Source organism: Atractosteus spatula, chromosome 10, assembly GCF_055471065.1.
Source record: "Atractosteus spatula isolate fAtrSpa1 chromosome 10, fAtrSpa1.hap1, whole genome shotgun sequence".
NCBI lineage: Eukaryota > Metazoa > Chordata > Actinopteri > Semionotiformes > Lepisosteidae > Atractosteus > Atractosteus spatula.
In genome coordinates this window covers 20,042,149-20,054,180 of record NC_142715.1, presented here as the reverse complement: position 1 = coordinate 20,054,180, position 12,032 = coordinate 20,042,149, and the positions used below count along the sequence as shown (strand labels likewise).

Below are 12,032 nucleotides of genomic sequence, written 5' to 3'. Positions count from 1 at the left end.
AGTGTTCAGTACACTCCACTCACCTTTACTGGGGGCAGGTCTCTGCTGCTTCCATTCCTCATCAAAGCCACTACAGCCTTTTTCACAGGAACCGAACAGTCTATGTTGTAACCACTCAGAACAAGGCACAAGATAAGAAGATGGTTTCCGTTTTTTAGGTGGTGCAGCAAACCCTCTCCAATTTTCCAAACAACTCAGATTTGATGGATACACCAGTTCTTTGTCTTTTTTGAGCTCTGTCTGTTTTTCAGAACTCATAACAAGTGTTCCGCTCTGCTGTTCTAGAGAGCTGGATGTCTCTGCCTCACAGGTGGTAGCACTGATAACGGCCCTCTCACACTGCTGGGAAACACCATGAGCACCCATTGATATTCTCATACCTTCTATGGGTGCTAGGTGCTTCATAAGGGACCTGTCAACTTGCATTGGCAGAGTGTCATGCTTCAGCACTGATTGTTTTAGGTTTTTGAAATCTGCCTCCTCATTGGCTGAGCTTCCAGTGATGTTCACACTTTTGAAAAGTGGAACCATTAAGCCAATCCAGAGTGGGAGATAGCAAGCAAGCCTCGTGAGATGAGGAACAATCTCCGGTAGGAATTCCAGGTGATCTCTATCACCACTGTCCACAGCAAGCAACCTGCATTCTTCACAGATTTCTGTTACCCAGTCTTCCAATGCTGTCGGGCATGCATCAAGGGTACAGCTTGGCTCTTGGTCCCCTGCTTCACCTATTTCTTCTAGAACTTCTTCAGAAGAAAAAGCATTGTATCCTTCTTTTTTTTTTGGTCTAAGTGTGATGTTTTATGTGTGATTTAATAGTTTGTAGTTACACTGTTATGCATGTACATATTGATTCTTTGTTACCTTTGCAGCCCTGCAGCACTTGGGTATATTCTTTTGTCAGGTTATGTCTGGCAGCACAGCCTGAATGCTAGTACTGTTAAGTTCCTACCCTCCTAACAGTGCCTGTAGGTGATGAATCCTGGAATGAAGGGCAAATATGTAGAATGAGTACTATGGTGCAACAACATACGTTGTTTAAAATACAAAAAAACAAATCCTGTCCTCACATCGACTTTCGTAACCAAACAATGTGTAAAATGTTTAACAATGTCAGAATAACAATGAACAATGCAGAGCTTTAATCCAGTACATTTCCTTGGTCTCTTAAGTGTGGTAACAGTGTAACACACCAGATGATGCAATTTTATACCAACTCTGTACTTCCTTAATATACTCTGTTGTGTGAGGGTATAACTTAATAAAGCTCACAAAACTCATTTTATCCCGTTCTATGCTCTGTGAAGGCAGACCTTAATCTATTGTCAAATGGTTTACTCTACTACATTTACTACAATAGTGGAATCACCAGTTTCGTGCCTGCTGCTTCTGGGACATGATACAATCAATGTAAACCATGCAAACATTCCCAGAGATGCTCAGAACTTCAAAGAGGCAGGTACTTTAATGTACATTATAAACCCCTCTCCACCTCTACAGGTAATGCAACAATGGAAAGGCAACAGCTCCTTAATAACCTATTGCATGCAGTAGGTCTGATATCTACTTCCATACACAATTAAGAATTAACAATCAAAAATCACAAATATGTAGTGCAGTACATGGAATCGGACCGCTCAAGGTTTAAAAAAAATCAAGCAATTGATGAGTAGTTTAAATCCCCAGAAAGAAATAAGGATGAATGCAAAACACTGTATATTGCTTAGAACTGAAGTCTCAAACAACAAATCGTGGCGAGCTTTACACTTCTCTTTTGTTAGCTCCATGATGTCACCCTTTAATCTTAGTGTTCATGTGATGGCTGAATCCCTAGCTAGACCCATGGCCCGGGTATTATGGGAAATGTTTAATGCAAAGTATAGAGAAGTCCGATTAACACTCAAAAATGTAACAAAAAATGAATTTCACCAAACCTGGCTTAAACTGTGCTTCTTCCCAATTTTTACGTGATTAATAATAATATCCTTTCAGTTACATAGTGCTTCTCTGGAAACCCCAGTGAAAGCGCTCTACAGGTAATGGGGACTTCCCTCCACCGCGTAAATGAAAATAACTAAGTTTTTTACATTGTTATGGATTACAGTTTAAGTGCACATCAAAAAGTCTATGTATATGTAGATAGAAATTGATAAATTAATATTTTTTAGACCTGCCTACTCACGTTAACTGCAATACCAAGGCCCATCACCACTTCTTTCGTTTATGATATGTTTTCAAAGCATTGCATTCACCACTTAATCATTTCAGCTTTTACATCAGCAATTTGTAACATGTCAGAGATTTTTTGGGGTTCAGTTCTCCTTGTAACGCTTACAGAAACAAAACATTATAATTTAAATTCAGAAGTGTGACAAACCCTTCAAGTTTCACTTGCATGTGTAGAAATATCATGATAACGGCAAATGCAGCTTACTAATTTTTGTAGTATTCCCCGTGATGTAAAACAAGTTTCTCAAATATCTTTACTTTAAAATAAATTCATAGGAACGTCAACGTAGCATCATAATTACAGTATAGCATTTCTAGTTTGTAAAGTAACTTACGATTTGGAAGAAGAGGTCTTCGCCAGAGATGCAGATAATAAATCAAACATCAACTGCAAAGGCTGGGGTCAGCTGATCAAGAGATCACAATTGAAAGATCTGGTGGTCTTGAACTTGCGGTTTTGTATGGTGCCGATGGCACAGAGTGACGTCACGGCCAGAAAAAGAAGGTGCTATGTTAAAATGTAAAACATCCACCCCCACCCGACCAGACAGACGGAAAACAAATTGCATTCATTGTTTTCATCACATCCAGTAATTTAAGTACTGAGTGTGTTGGTACCTGTAAACGTCCTTGTAGTCATATCTGTGTATTCAGAGGTCAAGGTGTGCACTCATGCTGTATTCTACACCAAGGACTGACCAGAAACACAGATAAAAGAACTGTGAGCTAATCGTTTCATGTTTGTGCATAGGACCCCTGTAAATACAAACACGTGGATAATGCCAGTTTTTCAGAGAACCTAGATATATGTTCACTTCTGTTCTGTGCAAATAAATTTTCCAATATTGCCGCGGTGTTCATGTTTGAGATGATAGACTCTTGTTTCTCAGATGTGTTATGAACCGTGAAAACTTTGTACATAGTGCCCCTTAAAAAAAGAAAAAAAAGTCCTGAAGTCCTGGTTCCTTTTCACGTTGGCAAATGTGCTTTGCATAAAAAAGAGCAACAATGGTTCAGAAAGTTGCAAATTCAAGTCTTTTTAAATACGTGGCTACACAGACAGGTCAAATCTTCACACGTCCCTTGATGCCTTTTTATTTAAGAAGGAGACAATATGAAACTGATTACTTCTTCAGATTTTTAAAAAAGGACAATGCTATGAGGTATTAAGACTTGTTTGTTAAAGCCTCTTTGTAAGAATATACAATTTTGCTAATGTTCACTTTTTAAGTCTACACCCGCAACTCCTCTGATTCGGGTATGATATTGGAGACAAATTTAATTTTCCTGTTCACACAAACACATAGAAGATAATGATATTAAATGCAAAATCCACCACAGCCCCCCCGTACCTGGGCAAACAGAGGAACAAAGTTGCAGAATTGTTACTCTCGCACTGGTAACAGAGTGCTTTAACTCAGTTGACGGATTTACTCGAGGTCAAAGTCACTGTGCATGGTCATGTGATCACCAGAAAAACAAGGCGCTATATCTCAGGAATGAAACAAACGCTACTTTCAACAAACCGGCACAAACGCAGCACTAATGATTGAGACCGGTCCGGTTCCCCTACGACGTTGTAGGGGGGCTGAGTTATGTCACAACCCTGAATCGTTTGTACTGTCTGTAGGGGGGCAACTTTACGGAGCTAATTAACCCCTCTCTCTCAGTGCAGTGTTAATGTACTGTAGTGTCCAGTCGGTGTGTCTGTATTAACCCCTCTCTCTCAGTGCAGTGTTAATGTACTGCAGTGTCCAGTCGGTGTGTCTGTATTAACCCTTATCTCTCTCTCAGTGCAGTGTTAATGAACTGTAGTGTCCAGTCAGTGTGTCTGTATGAACCCCTCTCTCTCTCAGTGCAGTGTTAATGTACTGGAGTGTCCAGTCAGTGTGTCTGTATTAACCCCTCTCTTTCTCAGTGCAGTGTTAATGTAAATGTAATGTATTATTATTATTTCTGTATTCTTACTTTTTACACGGTAATAAGGTTTCTGACAAAGCTTGTATATCTAAAATCCCGTATTATCAGAAACCCACTTAAACTCTATTATTCCTCTATGCTTAAATAACCCAAATTGATTGCGAGAATACTAGACGTGTGTTTGTGTAGCTTAAAGCTTACAGCTTTAGCTTGAAGCTTTTAAGATCACATGGCTTCAGCTATCATTACTATGCTAATGTTACTCATATATACATCCATACCAAACCTTATGCTGATGTGGCTGTCTCTATTCTAATTGCATCTCTGACATAAGAACTTGGATGACTCAAAATGTCCTTCATGTTAACTGTGACAAGACTGAAACCATGCTTATTGGCACCACCCATCAACTTTATAAAACCAGTAAGAAACCCTATCTGTAGATGGTCTTGTACTTGAGCTTCAGTCTAAACTGAAAAACTAGGGGATGATATTTGACGTTCGACCCACATGCGCAGAATGTTGTCAAAACATCTTTCATTCACTTCAGAAATATTCCTCGACTACGCCCTGTGTTATCACTAACTGTGGCTGAAAAGTGTTGTCTAATCTTGAATCGACTACTGTAACGCTCTACTCTCTGGGGTTTCTAAATCCCCATTGAACAAACTCCAGTATGTCCACAATTCGGCAGCCAGAATTCTGACCAGGTCTAGTGCAAGTGTTCCCATTACTCCTATCCTGGAGTCCTTGCACTGGCTTCTTGTCAAGTTTCCTGTCGACTTAACAATCCTCCTGCTCACCTATAAGGCTCTCCATGGCTCGGTACCTGTCTGAGTTATCACCCTACTCCCCACCTCACAACCTTCGCTCTTCTAATTCTGGTCTCTTTACTGTCCCCCAAGCCCGTCTACATTGTATGGGTGACATGGCCTTCACCTGTTATCCCCCCAAGCTCTGGAACTCTCTCCCTAAGGATATCGGAGAGTCACCTTCTCTAAACTCCTTCAAATCCAGACTCAAAACCTTCTTCAGAAGAGCCTTTATTTAACTGTTCTTTACCCCTCTGCTCCTACTGTACTTAGTACCACCATCTACTGTCTCCTCTAACTGTGTATTCTCATCGTGCTAATTTTGTGTATTTTTTGTTGTTGGCATTCTATAAAACGCTTTGAGAAGCCACCTTTAAAGGTGCTATATAAAATAGTTTTTTATTATTATTATAAAGGTATTGTTTTCTTGTCCTGTGTTTACAGGCTCAGAGGCCAGTACTCTCTCTGAAGCTCTGGAAAGGGTTCCTCTTGAACAGCAGCACAGTGAGGAGGAGTGGGGCTCCAGTCTGATGCAGGAGACAGTGCTCACTGCCGCACAAGATAAAGAGAAACTCAGGGAGCAGCACACAGAGAGCAGACAGAGTGTCAAGGATCTGTACTCTGTGCCCACGATGAAGACAGACCCTGAGAGTGAGACACCTGGGCTCTTAGTATGTGATGATTTTATAGAGAAGATGAATAATCTGGACTCGAACAATATTACACAAGGTTGTAATGAATTGGGCTGTGTCTCTGTACAAGAGCACAGTGAAGAGCTGGATGTCTTTAATCTTACAGAGCAGGACACGGAGCCCCAGTTGATTGACTGTGCAGAGCAGCAGACTGATGTACCTGGTGAAGAGAACAGTGTTGAGATACAGCACCGAGAGGAGAGTCAGTACAGGGAGGAGCAACAGCAGCTCCTACAGGGCTTGATAATAATTAGGCCTTGTTCTGTTCAAGTGGAGAGACTGTCATTGCACAGTCTCAAACAATCATGTAATCCCTTAGCATCTGATGACTTAACACACAGGTTTAATAATCTGGTTACTGAGAAAATCGTTGAAAGTTTTAATGAACTGGAGAGTATGTCTGTTCTTGGGCAAAGAGAGGAACAACTGAATGAACTGGATGGTTTAAGTCTCAGAGAGCTGGAGATGGAGTCCCAGATGATTCACACTACTGAGCAGCACACTGAGGGACATAATGAAGAAAACAAATCTCACTTTCAGCACACAGAGCAAGACCATTCCATGGAGCATTTGCAGAATAAGAGACCCCAGCACGATCAGAGGATGAGGAAGAATCACTCAAGGGCTTGCTCAGATGGAGTGGACAAACTGATATTATGGCACAGGGAGGAGCAGCGTTTCTGTCAGTCTAGCATTTCACAACCCTATCAGCACCTTCACACAGGAGAGAGACCGTTCAGCTGCAGTCAGTGTGGGAAGAGTTTTAGTAAGTCAAGTAACTTAATTATCCACCAGCGCATTCACACAGGAGAGAGACCGTTCAGCTGCAGTCAGTGTGGGAAGAGTTTTAGTAAGTCAAGTAACTTAATTATCCACCAGCGCATTCACACAGGAGAGAGACCTTTCAGCTGCAGTCATTGTGGGAAGAGTTTTAGTCAGTCAAGTCACTTAAAAGGGCATCAGCGCATTCACACAGGAGAGAGACTGTTCAGCTGCGGTCAGTGTGGGAAGAGTTTTAGTCAGTCAAGTACCTTAATAGACCACCAACGCATTCACACAGGAGAGAGACCTTTCAGCTGCAGTCAGTGTGGGAAGAGTTTTAGTAAGTCAAGTCACTTAAAAAGGCATCAGAGCATTCACACAGGAGAGAGACCTTTCAGCTGTAGTCAGTGTGGAAAGAGTTTTAGTCAATCACACCTCTTACAACGACATCACCGCATTCACACAGGAGAGAGACCATTCAGCTGCAGTCAGTGTGGAAAGAGTTTTAGTAAGTCAAGTCACTTAAAAAGGCACAAGCACATTCAAACAGGAGAGAGTCCTTTCAGCTGCAGTCAGTGTGGGAAGAGTTTTAGTAAGTCAAGCCACTTAAAAACCCACCAGCGCATTCACACAGGAGAGAGACCGTTCAGCTGTAGTCAGTGTGGGAAGAGTTTTAGTCAGTCAAGTAACTTAATAACCCACCAGCGCATTCACACAGGAGAGAGACCGTTCAGCTGTAGTCAGTGTGGGAAGAGTTTTAGTCAGAAAAGTCACTTACAATTACACCAGCGCATTCACACAGGAGAGAGACCTTTCAGCTGCAGTCAGTGTGGGAAGAGTTTTAGTCGGAAAAACCACTTACAATCACACCAGCGCAGTCACACAGGAGAGAGACCGTTCAGCTGCAGTCAGTGTGGGAAAAGTTTTAGTTGGTCAAGTAACTTAATAACCCACCAGCGCAGTCACATAGGAGAGAGACCGTTCATCTGCAGTCAGTGTGGGAAGAGTTTTAGTCACTCAAGTAGCTTAATTATCCACCAGCACATTCACACAGGAGAGAGACCATTGTAGCGGCAAGGTATATTAAAATACAGGAATTAAGTTTGCTGCTCCCTTGCCAGTCTCTCTCTCCCTCATCTCAAGTGGTGCTTGATACAGAGAGGCCATTCTATTTGGTTCACATTTAAGGTGTTTTTCTAGCTGATAAGAGTGTTCTGATAAGGAACAACTCCCAAAGCTGAGACACGTGAATGGTCATCGCTGGTGCCTCACTGTCTGGGAGATTCCAAGGGAGAGTCTCATCCCAAGTGGTTTACAACCCCAAGGTCAGAGTTCATGGTTACTCATCCTCACAGGGGGCACCAATAAATGTAGGCATCCTCTCACGAGGCACCAATAACTGTAGGGGTTTGTGCATTTACTGGGACAATTGTTAATTGTAGCAGTAAGTCACAAAATGATTCTCGAATGCCCATGGAACTTTCAACCAATGAGCGACCGTAGTTCCTCCAGGTACAACTCCAGCTCCTCCTGGACATCCTCAGACTCAGCTCAGACAGTCACGTAACTGCCAGTGTGTCCCAGTGCCAGGACTTTCCCTTGTTCTAAGAGTCGAGAATGGAGGTTGCCAGCGTGTAACCAAAGGATCCACCCGAGGTTAGCCCAGCAGCAAGCCTCGTGAACCCACCGCGAACGCTCACCTGATCAACCAGTGAACTACGGTTGGAACTGTGGACAGCTGAATATCAGTATTCAGGACTTGCGCTACATCGGGAACGAACCGGTCTTCTTCCTGTCTAAAGATTGTGACTTTTCTGCGTGCAAACTCTGCTAGTTTCAGCCAACACTAACTAGCCGGTCTTCAGAGAGCATCAGCAGCGCACCGCAGCAGAAATCTCTCTCCTCCTTCTCCTTCTCTCACGTCGAACCAGCACTGCCTGGCACCGGGCCAGAGAGTGCCGATTGGACACAGCAACAGCCTGCCACTGCTTCTTTGTGTCCGCTGGAGATCTGAATCCCCACAGAGAGGATGAGTATTCAACATTCTGCATTACAGCTTGAGAATTCAATTGTTACCTCAACCTGAGTTGATAGCAATTTAATTCCTATGAGTCATGTACTGGCTTTTGAGTATCTAATGTACAAGTTGTAACAAAGTTCATTTACAAAACAGTCTAAATGAATGATATTACAGAATGTATGTCCCTCTTGGTTTGTAACTCTTCGTGATTGAATATATACCTTTTGTATACTGCTAACCCCCTCTATAAGATCTGTTATGTTTATGCACATTTTATGTATTAATAAATGTATTGTCGTGTATTAGTATCTGCATGTGTGCGTTGTTTGAGTTATCCTGCAAGGTTGATTCTAATAGCCATCAGAAGAATAATTTTTGTGACTTGCTGCTACAATTAATAATTGTCCCAGTTAAGCACAAACCCCTAAATTTACTGGTGCCTCGTGAGAGGATGCCTATAGAGTAAAGAACAGGAACATGTAAGATGATTAATATACATTAATATACCCATCCACTCGATTCAGGGTTGTGGTGGAACTGGAACAATCCTGGCAAGCAGTGGGTGCAAAGCACTATCACAGATAATGTGACACCAGTCCATCACAGGACTCACTCACACCACGGCCAATTTTCACAGAAGCCAATTAAAATCCATGTCAATACAGAACAACAGACCTCCACCTCCATAGCTTCCATGTTGTACAGTATTTTGAGAAAATCTGGAATGTACCTTTCTTGCATTTTATTTGTGTTTTATCAGATGTTTAATCTTAAACTAAGCTGTAATGCCCAGGTCAGCAGCTGTGAAGGGAGACGGAGAAGTTTTTCATTTCATCTGCGGGAAAGCCAATTCACAGTCCTTCCAAAGACTTCAGAAGACTGCATGAGAAGTAAGCAGAATAATATATTACTTTAATTTCTATGGTGTCATGCCCCACACTCTACCTCGAAAACTCTGTTCTATCCCTGTCACACCCCACACTCTCCCTCGCAAACGCTGTTACATTCCCAGAACCACTGTTTCATAATCTCATCCCTGATTGAACCCATCACATTCTCACATGGACCAGATTCCTCAAATTCTCACTCCCTAACCAATTATCCAATCACACCCCTTTCCTTTCAGTATTTAAACTCCCCTCACACACGCATCCCCACGCTCACTATTGAGAAGCCTCTTGTAGTATTCTTCAGTGCGTGTTTCCAAGCCTTTTGACTGATCTCCTGTTATGAATCTTCTGCCTCTGCCTTTTGACCTCGCCATCTGGATTTTGTCTTTTGGATTGTTTTTGGATATCTCTCGTTACCGGACCCTTTGCCTCCCTTATCGACCCAGCCTTTGGATTTCGTCTTTGGATCGTCCCTTTGCTACTTTGCGTTCTGTGGGATTCCTGTCACGCATAAGGATCCTCCAATTCTACCTATAGGTTCCCTCACACAGACGAGGGGAGTCCTGGTGTCCATGTGGCGGCGCAGCTGGTAAAAATGCTCCCTGTGCTGTGTGTGTTGTGAGCTGCTGGTGTTTCTGAGAGAAACGTGCTGTTTGTGTGGGAAGATGCTCTTTCCTCAGGAGGGGAAAAGTCCGTCTGGGGCTCAGCTGGAAGAACCGAGCGGGAAGGAAAGTTCTGGAAGTGCGCGTCTCCTCTCCGTCTGCTTCAGTCCCAGTTACTGCGACAGCAGGACAGAACAGGAGTGACGAGCGAGTCTTCTTTTGTACACGGGGTATTAGAGGGGTTTTTAGGAAACAGCACAGAGAGAGAGAAAAGGACACCAGTGGGAGAGAGTCCTGAGGCTGATTGATGAATCTCTCAGTTCTTGTCTTGATCCAAGTTGTACCCTGTCCCAGTTTAAACTGGTTTACAATGTGGGATTTCTGCACTGACGCGACCCTACATGTGTCTCCACAGGAGATGGGAGTCCTGTAACATGTTTTTAGACAGAAACCCGCCAGAACAGACACATTAGAAGTTACCTGGAGGAGAGGTCAGAGCGGGGACAGTTTCTGGACGAGTATAAAAACCCTGAACTTCGCTTTTTATAGCCACACTTTCTGATTAAAGTGTCCCGTTACTTCAGTCTCAAGAAAACTATTTAAAATTTCCAGAAATGGATTAGTCGGGTGATGTCCAATTTTATTAGAAAGAGATATGATCTCCTGACTCTTACTCTCACTTATATAATAGTATGTGTTGTTATCAGTACAGTTACTCCAACATCGGGACTCATTACAGCTCATGACATTAATTACAATTAATTTACTCTTTATCCTGAGTGTCTTCAGTCGTGAACAGAGGTCCATCCAGTTTCTATGCACTGTATCCAGTACAGGGTTGCGTCTTTCACACTAATGAAATGTAAGGAATGAAAACACATTGAAACAAGCAGTAAAACGGGGGAATTTATTAAAATGAGACTGTATTAAATATGAGTGACCCAGTGGGCAAAAGACGTATAATATACGTCTATTTAACTCATACCTTAGACGTATAAATGTGGTCCGCAATTCGTCTAGAATAAAATTCTAATATACATCTATCGTTATACATCAATTATACATCTATGATTATATGTTCATTATACGTATATGGTTAGAGGTCTATTATACGGATAAATTTAGAGGACTATTATACATATACGGTTGGAGTTCCGGATAACTTTAGAGCAGTGGTTCTCAAACTTTTTGGACCAAGTACCACCCCTAATCCAACCAAAGCATCCATGTACCACCTACAAGTCATCATCTCATAGGAACCCCAGAAATTCTCAATGACCAACATGAGCGTGCGTGCACACACACTCACACATACATATAATAAATATTATAATAATAAACTTTAATTGATATAGCGCCTTTAAAGGTGGCTTCTCAAAGTGTTTTACAGAAAAAAAAACATTAACAACAACTAATAAAAAAGCACCATTTCAGTGAGAGGGGTGAGCCTGTTAAGTTGAGCAAAGCAGATGTGAATTAATTTTCGAGCCTTGATACAATTCACAACCGAGTCTAACAGATATTAAATCGTCAGGCATTTTCTTGACGGCAAAGTTCTCGCGGTGGATGTTGAAATGCGTACATTAATTTCTGGAGCAACCTCTCTATTTCGTGCAATTACACCGTTATGTCGGCTTGTCATTGCTCTAGAACCGTCTGTACAAACTCAGACGCATTTTATCCAGTCGAGGCCATTCTCTTCGATAAATACATTCAGAAGCCGAAATATGTGCTCTCCTGTAGTTCCTGTTGGTAGCGGTTTACAGAACAGAAAGTCTTCATGGGACATGCCCTCAAACTCGTATCTAACGTAAACGAGCAAATTGGCCAAATCGACTACAGACTCATCTAATTGCAGTGAAAAACATCTGCTCCTCTTAACGCGCTCTATCAGTGTACTTTTGATTATAATCCTTCATTTCAATAATTCTATGAATGAGTTCAGGGGGAGGGGGGCAGCAGGTCGAGCTGTTTAGCAGCTTTTTCTCTACACATAATACGTGTCAGCTCTTTTGCCAAGGTAAATAAGGTTCTTCAAAAATAGTGTACCTTACCTGCTTTAGCAATACGCAAGCTTGCATTTTTCCGCGTTTCCGTTTTTATTT

At 42.1% G+C, this 12,032-nt stretch overlaps 1 protein-coding gene across 1 annotated transcript in view; it reads left to right on the top strand.

The window, feature by feature from the left end:
* Nucleotides 1-12,032, top strand: part of LOC148825697 (uncharacterized) — a 221,745-nt gene that overhangs the window by 157,000 nt on the left and 52,713 nt on the right. Inside the window, exon 6 of the mRNA XM_088926200.1 lies at nucleotides 6,329-7,482. Coding sequence (XP_088782326.1) covers nucleotides 6,329-7,482 — 1,154 coding nt within the window. The remainder of the gene's footprint in view (nucleotides 1-6,328; nucleotides 7,483-12,032) is intronic.